The sequence below is a fragment of the Panthera onca genome, chromosome D4, assembly GCF_046562875.1.
Source record: "Panthera onca isolate mPanOnc1 chromosome D4, mPanOnc1 haplotype 2, whole genome shotgun sequence".
NCBI classification, from domain to species: Eukaryota; Metazoa; Chordata; class Mammalia; order Carnivora; family Felidae; genus Panthera; species Panthera onca.
Window position 1 is genome coordinate 93196918 of NC_138351.1, and position 20392 is coordinate 93217309.

At 66.1% G+C, this 20392-nt stretch overlaps 1 protein-coding gene across 1 annotated transcript; it reads left to right on the forward strand.

Moving 5' to 3' along the window:
- Window positions 1-7418: 7418 nt before the first annotated feature.
- On the forward strand, window positions 7419-19896 carry AGPAT2 (1-acylglycerol-3-phosphate O-acyltransferase 2). Its single transcript, XM_078436250.2, has 6 exons — window positions 7419-7823; window positions 15646-15779; window positions 16192-16367; window positions 17004-17099; window positions 18649-18721; window positions 19550-19896. Exons 1-6 carry the CDS (start codon window positions 7642-7644, stop codon window positions 19723-19725), a joined length of 837 nt encoding a protein of 278 aa, XP_078292376.1. The 5' UTR covers window positions 7419-7641; the 3' UTR covers window positions 19726-19896.
- Window positions 19897-20392: the final 496 nt, after the last annotated feature.

Sequence of the window (20392 nt, forward strand, 5' to 3'; positions counted from 1 at the left end):
CCAGCATCCCTGATTTAGAGGGACAGGATTCCCACCGAGGAAGGTCAAGAGAACATGAAATCAACTCACTCGTGCTCCCGCCTCACCTCGTGCTCCAACTCCCCAGCAGCACCTACTTGGTAATCTCCTGTTGTGCTTGGAACTCCGTGCCGGCCGTCACTAAGAAGCCACGAGCAGGTGCTCGGGACGCACGTGTGAATTCCACCCGGCCCTGCACTTGCCGTGGACGACCTACTTGCCTGGTGGCTAAGACAGACGAGTGCGCAGGAGAGGTGCACCTGGTGGCGAAGTTCCAGAGGGCCCCCTGGAGGAGGGGGCTCCAGACTGCAGGCCTAGAGGACATCTAAGGGAATCTAGGAGGCGAGGCACCAGTCAGGAGACCTGGCCAGGACGCCCTGTCTCTCTCTGTCTCTGTGCCTCCGTCTCATTTCCCAACCTCTGGCCCCTAGCCACTGACCTCTGGCCTCCCAACCAGTTCTGATCCCGAGGCTGTCCCGGGCTGCCTCCTGGGGGACAGCAACCTTTGGCCGCTGTGGGGGGGGGCAGATGTTCTCTGAGTCACTGTTCAACGAGGAAACGGTGTCGATGTTACAACCTGTTCGGGGCAGACACGAGGTGCGGCAGTCCTTGTAAAGGAGACTGTACCCCCACTTTCACTTACATTTCCTCCCCTGCAGCCCCCGCCCCCCCACCGGCAGGACTCCAGGACTCCCAAAACCATGTCCCAAGCCAAACACACAGGCAGACTTTGAGCTGGTCGTGTTGGGATGGGAGTGGGGAAGGAAGGGCCCCTGCGGCCGCGGGGTGACCCGCTGCCTTTTTGGTTTCTTTGTTTTACTTTTTCTTTATTTTTCGCTCATTATTTATTTTGAGAGACCGAGAGGGCACACGTGAGAAGGAGGGGGACGGGGGCAGAGGGAGGGAGAAGGAGAGGATCCCAAGGAGGCCCCACACTGTCAGCCCAGAGCCCAACGCGGGGCTGGAACCCACCCCCCCCGCGAGATCATGACCCGAGCGGAATCCAACAGACGGATGCTCGACCGACTGAACCACCCCGGTACCCCAAACCCACTGCCTTTTTAATTATTACTGTTCCTGGTTCAAGATACACAGAACGTAGGACTTGTCCTCTTAACTGTTGTCAAGGGCACAGTTGGGAGGCGTCTGGCGCTTTCACGCTGTCGGGCAGCCGTCCCCTCCGTGACTCCCCACCTTCCCAGACTGAGCTCTGTCCCGCCACACACGGGAAGCCGTGCACGCGCATCGGAGCGCAGGATCATAAAAGAGCACGGAAAGGCCCCTCCGCAGTCTCGTCCCGACAGAGCCGCGAGTGCCGGCAACCCACCCGCCAAGCACCGTCTGGGGGCCTCCGGGCGGGCCACCAGGGCGGGCACCAGCCAGAGCCCACCCTGCTTGCAGCCCGGGGGGTGGGGGGAGGGGGTGACTGGGCAGCGCGGCGGGCGCGGCGCTGGCGGGCCGCTCGGGTTGATCCCCGGGTGTGTGCTCTTCCCTCGGGGGCGTGGCCTCTCGGAGCTCCTCCCCCTGGCCCTGGCCCCGCCTTCCGGCCTGCCTCCGCCCTCCCGGGGTCCGTCCGCTAGAGGGCAGCGCTGCCCGGCGCTTGGCAGAGGCCGAGGACGCCCGAGAACGCCCGAGAACCCAGGGGCGGGCGCAGGGGCTGCGGCTCCAGTCTGGGGGAGGGGTCGCCAGATAAAACACCGGGCGCCCGGTTCGACCTGAATTTCAGAAAGACAACGTTTTTTAGTAGAGATATGTTCCAAATATGACACGGGACATACTTGGGCTGAGAAAGTAGTCCCTGTTTATCTGAAATCCAACTCCTACAGCGTCCCGTGCTTTTATTTGCTAGACCTGGCGACCCTACCTCCGGGGACCGCACCGACAGCAGCCCGCAAGCAGAGGGAGCCAGGGCGGGGCTGCAGCTCTGGTTCCAAGCTCATCAGCTCAGTGACTGTGTCCGGATGGGCCACCGGGAGGCCACACCTGCCCTGAGCGGTGACTCAGGTGGATGTTGGCAGTCGTCCCGGCTGGCATCCAGGCAGAGGCAGGGTGAGGTGGGGCTGAACTGGGGGACCTTGCCTCTCTCTGACCGCTCACTCGAGGCGGCAGGATTCAGGACTCATTGGTCCAGGCCTCCAGGTGGTGAAGTGCGCGGTGGCCGGAGGTCAAAGGCCAGATCCGGTTGTTCTGGAAAGGTCAGCTGCAGTCGTAATTAGCGTTCTGACACTCTCCGGGCCTGCATACTGTGCCGCGTGGTCCCGAGCAGTGTCTGCTTCTCTCTTCACCCAGAGTCCTCTCCACCGGCCAGGCTTCCGCCTCCACCATGGCCCCTGTGCTCCCGCAGGAGTTTCCTTGGTTATGTTTACACCATGAATTCACCTGGACTTTAACTGGGTTCACGAACGGAGCTAGGGGCTCTGACTCACTTTCCACCCCTCGAGGGCTAGAACCCCGCCCCCTTATCTGAGCAAGTGCGCCTGCGCGGGCAGAGACAGCGGTCGGACCCCCAGCCTCGTGGGGCGGGGTCTCCACGGAGAAACTGGAGAGCCGAGGGACAGACGGCGGTACCTGAGGCCTGCGTGCAGGTCAGCGGTGCTCGGTCCATGTCCGCGACCGTTGCGTTCTCGTGTCTGGATACCCGCGGGGCCATCGCTGTGCTGGCCACTCTGCCTGCACAGACACACATCGACCGCTCCTGCCAGCCGCCCTGACCTCCAGAGCTCCTTGGTGTCTTTCTATGGACAGTGTCCCCGATTGTCCCCCGTCTGGTATTCCGTGAGCTGACAGGCTCCACTCAGCACACGCGCTCTCCCTCTGGGCTCCTGAGGGAGGATTCCTCTATCCCGTCATCCCCTCACTGCCTCATTCATTCATTTGCTCACCAAAAACCGGTGAGGTAGGGGGCGGGGGGGGGGGTGGGGGGGGGTGGGGGGGGGTGGGGTGCTGCCGCTCTCAAGCCCCGGGGATGGAAGGGGCAGCTGCACAGAGAGGCTGAGGCGCTGGGGGCCTGGTGTGGCGCAGAGGTCGGGGGGCCCTGGCCACCCCGGGCACATGGCTCTGGGACCGAGGCACCGGCAGGGGGACCCACGGAAGGTGAGGCCCCATCTCCCGGGCCCCGCTGGGCCCGGACCATCGGTGGCCCACAGGCGGAAGAGCCGCCAGCCAGTGACGCTGGGTGGAACTCAGGCCCAGGTCTCTGCAGAGCTGGGCCCCTGCCTCCAAACTGGTGAGTCTAAGTCTCCAGATTGGGTGCGCAAGGTGCCTCCGGCGTGGCTCGGGAGACAGACACCCGCCTGGCCACAGTCCGGTGGAGGGGAGCAGACCCCCTGACTTCAGGGCTGCGGGAATTCAGCATACTTCCCGAAAGGGTGCACAGGGCCTGGTGGGCAGGGCACAGCCTTCCGCTCTCCCGCTCCCGGTCCCCCGGGCCTTCCCTCGGGCCTCCTTGCAACCTACCTCACTGACCCCCAGCCCGTGCCAGAGGCAGGATGCCGGCCTTCAGAATGGAGGGCCCCCCCCAGCCCCCCGCCCCTTCTCTACCGCTCGTTGGCTCCTCTCTCCCCAGCAGTGAGAGGGCAACAGAGCGGGCCAGGGCTCCTCCGAGGCTCCTTGGCCCCGAGACGCAGCCCCGCAGCCAGCAGCCAAAGCCAGGAGCGGGCGGGGCAGGGCAGAGGGCAGCGGGTGGGCCGGCCTGGGGTGTGCTGGGGCAGCTGATGGAGTCTGGATGCCAGCTGGGCCAAGGGTGAGCTGACCAGAAGGCAGCCTGTCCGAGGAGGAGAGGCCCGCAGGCCTGGTGTCTCACACGCGGCCTCACGGGCCCCCGGGCGCCCATCCTGGCCCACGGTGCACAGATCAGGAAACCGAGGAAGGAAGGGCTGGTCCCAAGTCACCTGGGGGCCACGGGGGCCACCTGGGTCTGGCTCTGGGCTCCGTGTTGCTGGCCGGGGTCCCGGGGATGCCTTCTTGGGTCCCTGTGTGCCTGTGTGTCCGGGGAGGGGGCCGGGCGAGGCCACCTGCGAGGACTCATCTGAGACCCGAGGCTCTGGCGGCTCGTGGAGCTTCACGTGGGCTGCTGACCCAAGCGCAGGGGTCAGACACGCTTGTCACGGCTGCGGGGGCCGCGTGGGGGCTGCCACGTGGGGGGCCCAGCCCTGGCTCCTCGTGGGGCCTCCTCTCCCCTGCGCTGTCCAGCGGTGTCCCCCTACCTCTCCACCTTTCCCTCTGTCCCCTTTTGTCCCTTCACGTCCCAGCCAGAAATCCCTCTGGGGAGGAGAGGGGTCTCGCTGGCCGTCGCTCTGCGGCTCCCAGACCCTCCTCCCAGCCTGTGACCCAGGCGCTCCGGAAACCACATCCAGATGGTGGTTTTGCCCTTTGGTGCCTGAGTCCGGGGCCGCACGTCCCAGGCTCCACGTGCCCTGGCCGGCAGCCCTCGCCCTCCCTCCCCGCCTCCCCGCGGCCCTGGCCCTGCCCACTGCAGAGACCTGGGAATTGGGCCCAGAGGCCTCATCTCATCTATTTTTAAGTACAAGCCCATGAAAGATTCACAGGCTGCTTTATTTACAGGTGGCAGGCTGGCATGGTGTGCGCGAGAGGCCTGAAAACATGTCGGCCTAGGCGAGCTCAGCCTGAGCGCCCCGGGGCAGCCCGGCCTGGCTTGTGCAGGCCCCTCGGGCCCCCCTCCCCACGCCAGCCGGGCCCCCTGGGACCGCCCCCGCCTCATGCGGGCCGGGCTCCCCAGGCTACTTCCCTTCTTCCCATCCCGCCAGAGGCCCGGCTCCCTTGGGCCTTCTCCCCAGGAGGTGCCCCCCAGAGGTGACAGGGCGCTCATGGGGGGCTCCGCCACCCACCTCCTGCCCCTGCCCCCCTATGCAACCAGCTGCTCCCTAGCCCGCTTCCCTGATGCTGCGTGATCTCTGAGACACCCCCCTCCTGGGCTTTCGTCCTGCCCCCCTCCCCCTTACTTCCCCCCAGGGCAGGTCTCTCCAGACACAAGAGGCAAAGTCAGGAGTGGCCCCTGCTGGGCCAGCCTGGGCCACGTGCTCATTTCATCCCAGCCGTGCTAGGTGGGGTTAGTGTCCCCATTTTACAGACTAGGAAATTGAGGTTCTGGCGCACTGGGTAACTTGGGTGTGAAGCCAAATCTTGGGACTTCGAAGGTTAGGTGCCCCACCCCTGTCCCAGCTGCCAAGTGGTGAGGAGGGGTCACACAGTGCTCACTTTATCTTGGCTTCCAGAAGCGGAGAGCCTTGGCCCTTCCCTCCAGGCATGCCACCCAACCCAAGAGAGACACGCAGACCACAGGGCCCCACCCTGCCCCGGAGGAAGGAGGCTGTGGGCGGCCTGGCCTCTGTGGCTCTGCCTGTGGGACCCCGCAGGTCCCCGGGGCCGCCCGCTCCCTCTCCCCCTGCACCAGCACCTGGCGCCCAGTGACGTCCCCTCCCTTTGGCTGCGGGCTCACTCGGGCCTCGGGAGGGGGTGCCAACCCAGCCTTGATTATGTCACCTGGTGTCATGTGCTGTCTGGCTTAGTCCCAGCAAATGCCCAGGAGGGCTCCCAGCTGTTACCCAGCAGGGACCAGGGCAGACTCATGGCCGGGTCACCTGGGCCGCCGCGGGAACTCGGGGCACTTGGCAAGTCAAACCAGAGTGTCCCTGCTCTGGCCATGCTCTGGGGAGGAACCTGAGGGGAGCCCTGCCAGTCCCCACCTACGTGGGAATCACTGATTTTAGAGAACATCTCTTTTCTCAGCATCTCCACCAACCCAGAAGATTCTCTGGGGTTTCACTTTCTGGAAACAAAAAGGTTTTGTTAGCTTTCCAAATAGGACGTTACAGGACTGAGTATGTCTTTCAGCCCCCCCCCCCACCCCCGGCAGACCTCTCGCCAGCCCCCGCCCCGCTTCCCCTTTCCTATCCGAGGAAGAGCCTTTTCTTTTCTTGCGATGCTTCCCCAGGATGAGACTGGGAAGAAGGTGAAAGTGGGCACCAGCCTCTGTGTCTCGATGAGGACCTGGCACTGGGTCCGGAACCACCACCCCTGGGAGCCGGAAGAAGACGACGGGGCAGCCCCCCCGCGCCCCCCCTCCCCCCCCAGCACGTGGTATCCTCCGGGCAGCAGGTGTGGGACACAGCGGCCGGGACCAGTCTCCCTCCCTGTCACTTCCTGGCTGGGCAACCCCTACCTCTGGGAGGCTGTTTTCCATCTGTAAGATGGGGATGCACTTGCCCCGGAGCGCCGGCTCCCTGCCCCACCCCCGGATGCAGGGGACCCTTTCCCACCCAGCTGTGTCCTCTCCTCCTGTCCTGGTGCCGTCTGCCCAGGGGGAGGTGAGTCCTCCAGCCTGTGGACACAGGGAGACGCCAGCCGGGCTGTGGACACTGACACGAAGTGGTGGCCCCTCAGACTGGGAACGAGACGGAACCAGGATTCTCTCCCAGGTACTGACAGGTGTAAGGCGGCTGAAATGCTAGGGCCACCTGGGAATGGGCCACCGCACCCACACAGGGAACCCCACCTCCCTTGGAGCCAGAGCTCCCCATTCATCCTAAGAGCGAAGCTTTCGTATTTTGAGCGAAAACAGGCCAGTTTGGGGGGTGGGTGCCAGGAGACTGTGTCGGTGGCAGGTTGCCTCAGCATCTGAAACACCCAAGGGACCTCTAAGATTGTTCTCCGTGCCCTTGCCAGGCATACGAGTGCGTTCCGGAAATTGCAGGAGACACAGCACCCTGGCCACCCAGGACAGAAGCACGGGAAGGAGACGTGGCCTTACAACCTCAGCCTGCTCTGTGGGACCTGTTGGCCACCGCAGCGGTCATCTGGGCGCCCAGGCGGGGGCCCCTCCCTCTACCCCGAGCCAACGCTAAGGGCACCGATGCCGCCAGGCTGGCTGATCGCTGAGCTGATGTGAACGCAGTCGCCTGATATCTGCTCCTGGCGGCGCACCAACAGTGGGTGAGCGGTGACACACTGTTCCTGGCACGCAAAGCAGACACCCCCCCCCCCAGCCCCGCCCAGAAACCCGCCCCATCCCTACGGCCTCCGCGGTGCGCCCACCAGGCCCGTAGAAAGAGAACGCCCGACGGCCGGCCAGCCGGGTCTCCCTGCAACTGCCAGAGGGGACCCGAAGGCGCAGATGGCCCAGGCGGCCGTTAGTCACTGGGGCGCGGTTGTTCGGCCACCGGGCCGCCAGGGCCGTGGCGTCCTTGGGTCGCCTTTGGAGCTCCGGTTCCGGGCTAAGGGGCAGCGGGGATGTGGGGGGACACGAGGAGGGGCGGGGCGGCCGGCAGAGCGGGGGTGGGGTGGGGGCCGGGCGGCGGTGTCGGGGTCCAGGCCACCGGGCTGCGCGGCTGCGGGGCTGGGACGGGGGCCGCGCCGCCCGGAGCCGCGCGACCCGGGGGAGTGTGACGGGACGGGGCGGGGCGGGACGGGGCGGGACGGGGCGGGGCGGGGCGGGCGCGCCTCACCTAGCCGCTTCCTGGGCGCGCTCGCTGCCCTCTCCGCCCCGCCCCTGCGCCCTCGCAATAAGAGGCGCGGGCGCGGCGGGAGCCCGCCAGCTGCCGCCAGCCCGCAGGTCGCCTTCGCGCAGGGGAGCCGAGGCGGGCGCCGTCGGGGCGCGGCGGGGCCATGGGGCTCTGGCCGTGGCTGACGGGGGCTCTGCTGCTGCTGCTGCTGCTGGTGCAGCTGAGCCGCTCGGCCCGGTTCTACGCCAAGGTCTCCCTGTACTGCGCGCTCTGCGTGTCGGGGTCCACCCTGGCCGCGGTCATCTGCCTGCTGCGGCACGGCGGCCGGACGGTGGAGAACTTGAGGCAAGGGGGCCGGGGGCTCGGGGGCCGGGGAGGGGGGCTCGGGGACAGCCCCGGGTGGGGCGGAGCGCCGGCCGCCGCCCGCTTCCGCTTCCCTAACTTTCTTCTCTCCTGTCCCTCCTTCCTGCCCCGCCCGCGCCTCTCGGGGCTCCCCGGCGGGCGCGCGGGGGCGCGGGGGGCCCCGCGTCACAACGTCGCCGCGCCCGGGAGCCCTCCCCCGCCCCTCCCCAGCCCCCCCCTCCCCCCGCGCCCGGGGGCGGCCGCCTCGGAGGTCTGGGTCTCCCGCGCCGCCGCGTCCTTCCGCCCCGCCAAGGGCCCGCGGGACGCGCGGGACGCGCCGGGGGACGCCGGGGGGCGGCGGGGGGCGGCGGGGGGCCGAGCGGCTCCGGGCGCGGAAGGACGCCGGGCCCGCTGGGAGCGGCGCGCTCCTGCTTCACCCGCGGGCTGCGGGGCCGGCCCCGGGGTGGGCTTCGCCGGAGCGCCGTGGAGTCTGCGGCGCCCCTGTCCCCTCCGCACCTCCTCCTGCCTCCGCCCCCTGAACGCACCTGTGCTCCGACACCTCCCCTCCGTTCCCTTCTTCTAAGGTACCAGGCTCTCTGGTGGGAAGGAAGGGTAGCTTGGGCCCCGGGGTCCGGCCTCAAGCCTGGGGAAGGAAGGGAGTGGCGCCTGGAACTTTTCTCTGGACAACTCTGGGAGCCGGGCGGTGCTGCTGCGGGCTGGCGGGGTGGGGTGGGGAGGGGAGGTCAGGTGGGGGCCTCTCCGGGCCAGAGGCTAAGGGGGGGCAAGGCTGCCTGAGCAGGGGCGTCCTCCTGCCCTGTGGGATCCCAGGCGTGGCTTTTGCTACCATTTCTGTCCGTGGCTTTTGCAACAGCCTCTTGGCTGTGACCTGCCGTGAGGATATTTGGTCTCTGAGGTCCCTGCCCCCTGTGTGGTTACAGGGCAGTTGGTGAGGGTTGCTGGCTTGCTCCCACCTCTGTCCTTGTCCATCCAGGCTGCCGGGGCCGGCCCACACTTTGTGGGTCCTCAGGCCCTGTCTTTCGGGGGTGGTGGCTTCCCGTGGTACCCGGAGTAGGCGAGGACTGGGACTGGAGGGCGCTCAGTGGGTCTCTGGTCCCCCGCCCACCGCCACCAGAGCCCAGACAGGCGTCCACGGGAGTGCAGACCCCAGGGACAGCCCGGGGGTGGCCCTTCCGGGCCGTCTTCCCTCGTGGGGAGGGAAGGGCAGGGCCTCCTTTGGGGGTGGGTTCCCAAAGCTGGGCCCCCACCACTCCAGGGCAGGGGTGCCTGAGGCTGCAAACGCCTGTGACGGCCCGGCCCCTTGCAGGGGCCTCCACTGGGCGCAGGAGGAGAGGTGTGGGTTCAGGGACCCACGGGCCGGGGGGCTTCTTGGAGGTGGTGCTGCCTGGCAAGAGCCGGGCCAGGGGATGGCACCTCTGGTTCTGAGGCGGGGGGAGCCCCGGGCCGAGCTGTCCCGGGGCAAGGGGGGGGGGGGCAGGCGGGAGAGCTGGGCCCAGAGCAGGTTTTCAGAAGCGACAGGAGGCAGGGAGGTGGCCCTCCCCTCCCCCCACCTTGTGTCATCAGGTGGCCTCTTTAGAAGCAGCTTTCTTGTCTTTTAAAAGGACTGACTCAGACTTCAAAGCTGCCTCCCAGGGGTCACATCAGAAGCCACCAGTCTCCTTTCTGACTTGGTGACTGGACCTGGCAGGCTGGTCACACTAGGACTGGGCCTGCCCTTGGCCCCGCCCCCCCGGCTTGGGTCTGCTCTCCTTAGTCCCAGTGGCCTGAGATTCTGGCCCACTCGGGTGTCCTCCTCAGGACTGTAGAGGCTCTGATGGTGGGGGGGGGGGGGGCTTCCTGCTGCCCTCCCCTCCCTAGGGCAGCCCCGGATCCAGGCTCTGCGCGGGGTGGGGGGGGGGGGCACCCCAGGATACTGCCAGGTAACGGCAGGTGCTGTGTTCTCCCCAGGGAGAGACCACAGCCTCCTTCCCCTGGATCGTCAGGTCCCACAGGGGTGGGTCACAGGGATGTGAGCCCCTGGCAATAGTGGGGGCACTGGTGGGGCATGCTGTGAGGAGGAGTTCCCCGAAGGGGCGGGGTGGGGGGGGTTGCCCCAGGACGGGACCCGGGAGGCTGGAGCGGGGGTGCCAGAGGGACGGAGCGCACAGGCTCCCTGCCCCCTCACCGCAGGCCCCCGTGGGGCTGGGACATGCCGCGTCTTCACTCACCAGCTTGTCCTGGACCCCTGAGCACCCTGGGTGCCTGGCTGCTCTGCTCTCCAGCCCCGCCCTGACTTCTGGAAGAGGCCACCTTGCCTGAGGCCACAGCCTCTACTCCCGTCTCCCGTGGGCTGCTGTACCTCCACTGTGGGGACGGGTGTTATCCTGTGCCTCACTTAACTGCTGAGGAGTCCGGGGTGTGACCGACACCCGCAGGTATAAGGCCTGCACAGTGCGGGGGGGGCGGGGGAGGTGGCCGCCCAGGGTCCCGGAGTTAGACATGGCGGAACTGGGGTGCCGACCCGCTGGGAATGACTCCCAAGAGCGTGTTTTGTCTTTTCCCTCCGTGCCCACCCAGCTCTGCGGGGCTGGATGCCAGGCTCTGGGCGCTGGAGCCCTGGGGGGGACGGGGGGGGGGGCAGCCCTGCTCTGCCAAGGAGCTCCCCAGGGAACCTTTGCCTGTTGGACTCAAGTTCACAGGGTGCAGGGAACAGTGATGGGAACAGAAGAGCTGAGGAGACCCCGGCCCGGCTGGGGGCTGAGACTAAGAACTCCTCCCAGGCCGATTGTGCCCTGTTGGCTGGGGTGGGTGGAGTTATTAGGTCGTCTTCCCCATCCTGGGAGGAGAGGCCCTTAATACACCCATTTGACAGAGAGAAAAATAAAGCTTTTCTGTGCCGCCTGTGGAGAAGTAGGTTCCGCCGCAGGGTCAGGAGATCCTGGTAAGAGCCGCTTAACCAAGAGGCTTTACTCTTTTGTGCATCGAGGGAGACCAGAGCCGGGCCGCCCAGGTCCACGGAAATCTTCCGGCCCCTCCGGCCCGTGGCTCCGCCGTTCTCGGGGTCCGGGATGCCGCTGCTGTGGCAGGGCCGCTGGGGGTTGGCCCGCGTGCTTCTGCGTCCATCCGAACTGTCAGGACCCAGGTGGCATAGCTCTTAGCTTCGAGGAGGTGGGGGGTGGGGGCAGCGAGGCACGGTTTGTGCAGCCGATGCGTTGTTTCGGCCGGAGACCGGGGGCTTATTGATGCCAGTCAGGGTTTGAACCCAGAACAGCCCAGCCTCTTAGCCAGCCGCTCGGTGGTCCTGCAGGGGTGCACGGAGGGGGGCACGGTGCAGTCAGGAACTCATGTGGCACATGGGCGCTGGCTGGGGGTCCTAGTGTTGCAGGAAGGTCTGCCTTTGTTTTTCTTGGGGTAGGACGGCCAGGGGCAGTGTCCTTCCCTGGATGTGCTGCTCGGAGCCCTGGAGACCCTGCCTGGGGACTAAGAGCTTGCCGGCCCCCCCTCCTTCCAGCCCCCTGGTGTGCACCCCATTCCCACACAGCCCCTCCTAACACCTCCTAACACAGCCCCTCCTAACACCTCTGGGCGTCCTGCTGCACAGGCTGGAAACCCCACCCCACCCGGCCCCTGTCCCCTCCTTGTGCTCCGACACGTCGCACACGTGGAAAACATTCCTGCCCTGCCAGGTGGCCTCTCTGGAGCCTCCTGTCCCCTGAGCAGATCGATGGCTCCATGCTGCCTTCCTGGCAGGGCTGTCCCCCAGATGAACCCTCCGAGACCTTGCTCTCGGGGTGGCGGCGGGGGGGGGGGGGGGCGACGGGTGCAAACCCAGAGGGTTAGGCTGCGGGCTGGTGCACCTCCCGCCCCCAAGTCCGGGGCTGGGGGCAGAGGTCAGCAGGCAGCCTGGGGCTGGCCTTGAACTTCCTTCCAGCTGCTGGAGCACAGTGCTGGCTGGGGGGGGGGGGGGGGGGGGGCGGGGGGCAGGGGGAGGCTCTCACTCTCATCCCCTTTGGATTCTTACCTGCTTGCAACACCACATTTCACTTTTCAGTTGCTCCCAGGGTCGCAGCCTCCTGGGCTCAAGGTCCACACCCTTCCCCTTTCACAGGCAGACGTGAATACTTAGTGAGGTCAGGTGCATCGCCCAAAGTCATGGCCAGAGAAGGGAGCCAGGATCCGGATCTGCCTCACCTAGAGCTTGCGAAGGCCCCACGTGTCCTCAGGCTAAGTGCAGAAGGTCTGAGGAGCCTGGGCTCCCCTGGGGCACTGGAAGGATCTGTGGCGTCCTAGTGCTCAGAGGTTCTAGGTGGTTCTGGGTTGGGTAGAGGGCTCCTGAGAAAGATCCAGGAAGGGCCAGGACAGCCCATCTATCTGTCCGACGAACCATCCTGCTCCCGGGGGCCACGCGCCATGAGGTGGAAAGATGGCACCTGTCACCCACCTGGCAGCGGGCACCTACCAGGCCACCTGGGCTCCACCTGGGGAGGTGGGGTCACGGAGTTGGGGGCTAGGGATGGAGAACAGCCCCCAGAGCTGTGCGGCCGAGTCCCCGGGGCCAGCACCAGGGACACCTGGCTCCCAAGAGGGCGGCCCCCCTACGCTCTGCGGCTGGCTGCCGGAAGGGCCCAGTGGGGCTGGGCTCAGGACAATGGCGGCTGCTTTGGGCTGGCCGAGTGGGGACAGCGTCACTTCTGCCTGGGTGGCGTCTACAGAGCCTCAGGGAGGGGAGGGAGGCCTCACAGCAGCTTCTGGAATTCGGTCTTGCAATCCCGAGTCTTCACCCCCGCCTCCTGCTTGCCCTTTGCCTGGCGTCTTCTGCTTGTTTTCCGAAAACCGGGTTAAGAGTGGGTCCCGGCCCACCTGGCGTCCCTGCGCTGTGACCATGGGCAGGCGGCTTCACTGCTGAGCCTGGACTCCCACCTCCGTGGGGTGGACCCGGGCGTGCCCACCTCGAGGGGCTACTGTCTGAGCCGAACGTGAGGGTTCCCATCAGGCCCTCGGCACAGTGCTTGGCACGTGCGAGGCGTGGGGGAGGGGCGTGCCCACCTGCCACTGCTCTCCGGGGGTGGGGGGAGCCCCGCTTTCTGTCCCTGGAGGCGCGCGGGGGGCACCCGGAAGCGTCCTCGCTTTGCTTCCTTCACGTTGAGATACTCTTAAAACGTTCACCTCGCTCACCGCTTTTACGGAAAACCTTGGAACGCGACGTGACGTGACGTCAGGAGAGGGAGAGGTGGGGGCGCGCTGCCTCCAGAGACTATACTGTGTCCCCGGGGACGCACCGGTGCCTCCTCCAATCCCAGCGTGCACCTTGCTTTGGCAGCCTGCCCGGGTCACGGCAGCTGCCGAGTGTCGTGGTGCGTGTGTGTGTGTGTGTGTGTGTGTGTGTGCGCGCGCGCGCCCAGCACGCTGCTTGAGGTCCGCACACGATATTCCCTGCAGTTCTGGAAAAACCAGTCCGCAGCCAATGCCTTCCAGTAGATACAAAAAGAAATCCTGGCAGAAAAGGGAGAGAAGTCCTGGAGACAGGCAGACGCCGGGGACGGCCACATCTCAGTGGGGGTGTGTCATTGCTACCGAGCTGGACGTTTAAGAACGACTAAGGTGATGAGTTTTATGTCACGTGTATTTTACCTCTATTTTTAAAGAGAGGGAGACAGAGAGATACAAAGGGAGACAGAAGCGGGCGAGTGGCTCTACCAGAGAGAACGCCGTGCACTTGCAGGTGTGGCCTGAGACCCTGTGCGGCGGTGGGAGGTGCCCCGAGTGAGTGGGGGTCTCCCTGGCTGCCCTGCCCAGCGCCCCGCGAATCCACCTCTCCCTGGGGCGGGGGACACCTGGACGGCTGCCGTTTTCTGATTCGGACCACCCTGGAGGGGCGCAGGGCCGGCCTCAGGATCCGATCCCGGGAGAGGCACCCGACTTCCTGGTGGCAATTTCCCATTGCCGGGCAATGCCGACCTGCCCTCCAGGCCTGGCTGTGCCAGCCGCCCGAGGGCTGATGCCGATTCCCCTCTAGATGCAGCCAGGGTTCTCGTTCCCATGTGCTTCGCTCTGACCGCTGGTGAAACAGAGGCTTTTGCCTGTTTACTGGCCATTTCCATCGTTCCTCTTTGCGAAGCACCTGCTCGTGACCCCTCCTTGTCCCCTCGGTCCTCACAGTGACCGAGAAGTGGTCTTTGTAGATGAGAAACTGGGGCCCGTGGAAGGCCAGCAGCTGGCTAGTGCAGCCCCGGAGCGGGAAGGGATGTACGGGCAGGCGTGGCCTGAGCTGGCCGAGGCTGGCAGGTCCGGGGAGGGAGGTGGCCTAATCACCTCGCCCAGCAGCCCCACGTTAGCTGCTGCGCCTCCCTGGGGCTCAGTGTCCCCCTCTGCAACACGGGGCAGCTGGGTGAGACACAGCTTGCAGACGCACGGCCAGCCCTGAAGCCTCAGCTCACAGGGGGCCCCGGAGGAGTCAGACCCACAGACACAGGGAGTGGGAGGGAGCGGGGGGAGGGGAGGGTCCGTGTTCAGTGGGACAGAGTTGGGTCTGGAGGGTGAGGTTGTCCTGGGATGTGAATGTGCACGATGCCGCTGGGCTGTGTGTGCTTAACGGCAGTTGAGACAGTACATTTTAGGTCATGTGTGTTTTACGACGATTTGAGTCCAGCGCTGAGTCTCTGCTCTCCTGACAGCCATCCCTGGGCCTTGGGCGGTTACTTCACCCTTCTGTATAAAGCGGGAAATCCCTCCCTTCCCATCAAGACCATGGACGGCCTCCGCTAACTCAGGGGCTGGAGGGCGCCCGAACCTTCGGGGAGAAGGAGACACTTCTGGGTCAGGAACCCTTGGGTCCGTGGGGGCACATGTTTAGTCGCCTGCCCCCCCCCCCCCCCCCGCAGGGGATGGGAAAGACCCAGGGGCCCTGCAAGGAGTTGACATGACACTGAGCCTCACGCCTTGGGCTCTGTCACCCCCAGGACCCCTGATGGGTCCCTTCCGGGGTACGAGCAAAGCGTCCCAGGCCACTCTGCCTCCCTGTGTTCTCCAAGGCCCGCCAGCACCTGCAGACACATCCCCACAGACATACCCACTCACACCTGCCACATGCTGCTTGGAGGCGGCCCCTGAGGGTCCCCGATGCTCCAGAGCAGCTACCCGCGGGGGCGGGGGCGGGTGGTGTCCCAGGCCTGTGTGCGTCCTGGCTCCCTTCCTCTCTCGCCTGTGCCCTCGGGAAGTTTTTAATGTTTATTTACCTTCCAGAGAGAAAGAGAGAGAGACAGAGTGTGAGCAGGGGAGGGGCAGAGAGAGGGAGACACAGAATCTGAAGCCGCCTCCAGGCTCTGAGCTGTTGGCACAGAGCCCGACGCGGGGCTCGAACCCACGAACCGCGAGATCGCGACCTGAGCCGAAGTCGGACGCTTAACCGACTGAGCCGCCCAGGCACCCCTATAATTATTATTTTTTAAATTTTATAAGTAATCTCTACACCCAACGTGGGGCTCGAACCCACAACCCTGAGATCAAGAGGGGCACGTTCCGCCGACTGAGCCAGCCAGGCGCCCCTCCACGTTGGGTTTTTAGTCGCTGACACAGCCAGGAACCAGACCCAGGCTGGCCCTGGGGGCTCTCAGCCTCCAGCCTCCTTCCAGCTGAGTCCCCCACTTGGCTGAGCAAGCAGGGGTGTCTGGGTGAGGGCGGGGTCACACGGGCAGGTCCCTGGAAAGCAGATGTGGAAGTGGGCGCCCTCCCCTTTGCCAGACAGAGGGCAAGCCGGGGCTCCGTCTGCCGTGGGGATCTCGGGGCCCCTGCCAGCGGGGCCCTGCTCAATGATGCCGTCTCTCTTTAGCATCATCAGTTGGTTTGTCCGGACCTTCAAGTACATGTTCGGCCTTCGCTTTGACATAAAGGGCCGCCAGAAGCTGGAGGTGGACCACCCGTGTGTCATCATTTCTAACCACCAGAGCATCCTGGACATGATGGGTAAGGCGGGGCCGCGGAGGGGCTGGTGGGAGAGCTGGCCCTTCCCAGCTGCAGGCCCAGCCCAGGACCCTGCCCCGGTCTCTGTGGGGGAGATGCTTCAGGGAGGTAGAGCCCGGGCCCGGATGAGCCGGCGGGCGAGGGGATGCGGACCCGGGCCAGCGGGACCCGTGCCTCCCTGCAGCCACACAAAACTGCATGTGCCTGACGCTGCGCATGGGGCGCTGACGGCTGGGAGTGCCGCTTCGCTCCCTCCCTTTGCAGGCAGGAGGCAGGGGTGGCTAGTGGGAAGGCACGATGGGCCCGGGCCTGTTGGTGGTCGAGGCACGGGGCCGGCGCTCTCCTCCTTGGGAAAGATGGCTGCCAGGCTCTGAGCACGGCCTCCACCTGCCTGGTGTCCCATGGCCACCTGCAGGCCTTATGGAGGCCCTACCCAAGCGCTGCGTGCAGATTGCCAAGCGGGAGCTGCTCTTCACGGGGCCTGTGGGCCTGATCATGTACCTCGGGGGTGTCTTCTTCATCAACCGGCAGCGCTCCAGGACCGCCATGACCGTGATGGCCGACGTGGGCGAGCGCATGGTCAGGGAGAATGTGAGTGTGGGCGGGGTGGCCGCCGGGGACAAGTGCGTGGTCAGGGACAGAGTGAGTGTGGGCTTGATGGCCGCAGGGGGCAAGTGCGTGGTCAGGGACAGAGTGAGTGTGGGCTTGATGGCCGCCGGGGACAAGTGCGTGGTCAGGGACAGAGTGAGTGTGGGCGTGATGGCCGCCGGGGACAAGTGCGTGGTCAGGGACAGAGTGAGTGTGGGCGTGATGGCCGCCGGGGACAACTGCGTGGTCAGGGACAGAGTGAGTGTGGGCGTGATGGCCGCCGTGGACAAGTGCGTGGTCAGGGACAGAGTGAGTGTTGGCGTGATGGCTCCCGTGGGCAATCGCGTGGTCAGGGACAGAGTGAGTGTGGGCATGATGGCTCCCGTGGACAAGTGCATGGTCAGGGACAGAGTGAGTGTGGGCGTGATGGCTCCCGTGGACAAGTGCGTGGTCAGGGACAGTGTGAACGTGGGGCTCGGGCCTGCTCGGCACCGCACAGGCTGCCACGTTGTCGTGCAGAACGGCCCGTCGGGAGCAGTGCCTACGCGTTAGCGGCGGTGGTCTCGGCCGAGGAGCGGGGCTCCTTTGGAGGGGACGGGCTGTGAGGTTCCGCTCCAGCCGCCCCTCTCTCCCCTGCAGCTCAAGGTGTGGGTCTACCCTGAGGGCACGAGGAACGACAACGGGGACCTGCTACCTTTCAAGAAGGGTGCCTTCTACCTGGCGATCCAGGCCCAGGTACGCCAGGGCAGCGCCCTCTCCGGGGAGGGGGGCAGGGAAGCGGGTCCCGGTCGGCTTCAGGCGGAAGGCGACTGCCTGGCCACCGCCCCTCGGCACCTGCTTCCTGACCCGTGACGGAGGGCATTTCTTCGGGCCTCTTCACCCACTCTGAGCACTAGGGCTGGTGGCTGATCGGGTCCAGTGGGCAGTGGGACTCACGCTTGTCACCGGGGCGCCCGTGCCTGGAGCTCCAGCACCCCCGGGTTGGAGCTGGCCAGGCGAGGGGCCCCCGCAGGGAGGCCGGGGTCGGCGTAGAAGGCAGAGGCGGCGGGCCTGTTTGCTGAGCGCCCGGGAAGGCCGAGTGCTCGTTGGGTCCTGCAGAACCGCTGGCTGGAGTGGGATTTTGGGGGCACCAGCGGGTCCAGAGGGGCAGGGCTGGGCAGAGCCAGAGGCGGCCCTGGAGAGAGCGAGCTGCGAGCTCTGCGCTGGGCCGTTGTGCTCTGCCCCGAGGTGCAGTTTGTCTGAGAGGGGCTTTGGGGTGATGCCGGGAGAACTGGGGGCGCATCTGTCGGCAGGGCAGGGTCTCCTGGTGGGGAACAGGCACCCTGTCCCACGCCCTGTTGGAGGGTGTTTGTGTAGGGGAAAGTCATCGTCTGGGGTCAGGGGAAGGGTGTTCGTGTAGGCGAAAGTCATCGTCTGGGGTCAGGGGAAGGGGCTGTCCTCCTGCCCAGTTGGGGTCTGGGAGGTGGCCGGGCAGGGGTCTGCTCTCCTGATCTCCACCTGTGCCGGCTGGCCTCTGGCGCCCCCTGGTGTCTGGCCCCGAGCACGGCTCGCAGGGGCTCCCAGCTCACACCCCGGATGTGCTGGGTGCATGGGGCCGAGGGGCCCGGAGCGCGGCAATGCCTCAGCAAGGCTCTTTCAAGCCCTGGACCTGCGGCCCCTCCAGCTGGGAGGTGGAAGTCACCCCTGCCACATGCCTGGGGCCGATGTCACTTCCCTGGGCTGGTGGCATGGGAGAGAGGGGTGGTGAGAGAGGGGACACTGAGGTGTGGCAGAGCTGGGGGGAAGACGGCCTCAGCCAGGAGGTTGGGCATCTTCCCCTGTCCTCTCCCCTGGTTAGAGCTGCACCGGGATGGGGGAGGGGTGGGCCCAAAGACCTCAGTAACCTCCTGCTAAACTGGACAGGACCCTGACCCCCCCCCCCCCCACCGCCCCTCCCCTGGGCCATCAGGACCGTAGGGGCACCGATGTGTATCATAAGGACGTGTGCCAGCCCAGGAGGCTTCCTGGTGGAAAGGAATGCTTGAGTGAAGATATGTGGGATGCGTTTACGGAACTCTGGGCCACCCAGGGCGCGAAAGGTGTCCCCCGCCCAGGGGTCAGTATGCAGAAGGGCCCTGAGGCAGGTCAGCACGTCTGTCCTGCGGCCATGGCACTCCCAGGACCTCCTCAGGCCGAAGGCAAGCGGGTGGCCAGGCAGGGCTCCCCAGTGGCTCATTCTTGGGGCTCCGTGTGGGCGGGGGTGGGCTCCTGTGTGTCCTCAGGCACCGTGGCTTCCTGTCCACAGGTGCCTATCATCCCCGTGGTTTACTCCAGCTTCTCCTCCTTCTACAACTACAAGACGAAGTTCTTCACCTCAGGTAGTGGGCCCCCCCTCCTCCACCGGTCCCCACACTCGGGCATAGCACCCTCGGCCGTAGGACACCCAGAACCCCAGTGGGATAGTTCCCGTCTCTGGGAGATTCCTCTAGGCCAGACCCTGCCCCTCCGTGATCATGTGGTGAGTGGAGAAGGCAGGTGGGAATCTGGAATCCCAGCCACGAGCTGAGGTGGGCAGTAGTGGGCCCATTTCCCAGATGAGGACACGGAGGCTGGCAGAGGGTGGGGTAGGTGCCCGAGTTCACACACACAGGCCCAGGCTGGGCAGCGGCCTCCCAGGTACCCCTGCGCCCACCAGCCAGGGAACTCGGGGCCGCTACCCTTCCTTCCAGACCCTAAGTGTGGGTACCCGGTGCCTGGGTGGGAGGGTGGGGCCAAAGGTTGAAGGGCAGTGGGGGGAGGAGCCTTGCTGTGTCCCGCCCCCAGATGTGAGACTCCCGACCACCTAAACCATCACGGGGGATGAGAGCGCGATGGCGGGTGTGGGTGCCCGGGAGGGCGCAGAAGTGTTCAGCTTGGCGGGGCTGGTAGGGGCGCCTAGAGCCGTCAGAACCTGCAGAGCGCGTACCTTGGAGCTTTGGTTGTGTCACTTATTCTCCGTTAAAAACCAACCATCTGAGACCAGGGTGTCCAGGAAAGAACCCAGCCTGGTGGGGCCTTGGGAGGCTCCAGGGAAGGCCAGTGGGCGGCCGAGGAGCAGGAGGAAGGGGGCGCGGGCGGCGCGGGAGCCAAGAGAGGCCGCGACACGGGCGCCCGGACAGCAGGCGCTGGCGGGGGCCCCCAGGCCACTGATGCCCTCCCCCCAACAGGAACGATCAGGGTGGAGGTGCTGGATGCCGTCCCCACCAGTGGCCTCACCGTCGCTGATGTCCCCAAGCTTATGGATAGCTGCCACCAGGCCATGAGGACCACCTTCCTCCGCATCTCCAAGACACCCCAGGAGAACGGGGCCACTGCAGGGCCTGGTTCCCAGCCCGCCCAGTAGCCGAAGCGGGGAAGGACCTGGGTGCAGGACGGGGCCGACCGGGGGCAGGGCCTGACCGGAGAATGGACCGAGGGACCTCCTCCCCTGCCCCAGCTGCTAAATGTCACTGTGTCCTGCTCCTATGGGGTTCTCCCAGCTTTGGTTTGGCCCCGGATGCAGGCCATTGCTTCCTGCAACGGGCCTCGGATCCAGGCCTCCGATGTCCCCCAGGAGAGTCAGCTGGACCCTCCTCACGGAGCCCACCCTTGGGCCTCCCGGAGGATCTGGGAGCAGGCCTGGGCCCAGACGGGCTGGCGGCCGCAGGGTGGATGGCCGGCGCTGAGACACTTTACCCTCCTGCCTGGGCCTGCGGGGTGCAGAAGCGGGGTGCAGGGCGGGCCCTCCGGGAGAAACGGGACTCTAGGTGGGGGCCAGACGCCTGGTCCTGTGCAACCAGGGCCTCACGGAGAGCCAGAAAGCAGAGGTCCTTGCTCCACTGGCCTTGGGGAGCAGGGCGGCCGCCCGGGCACCGCATTCCGTTTTTTATAAAAGAACTCTCGCAAGCGCCTGGTGACTTGTGATCACTCGGGGGGCGGGCGGGACGCCACAGCCCTCGGCTCCCGTGCGCCTAGCGTGGGAGCCTCTGCCTCCCTGCTCCAGGGGCCAGGCCCACGATCAGCCTGCATTG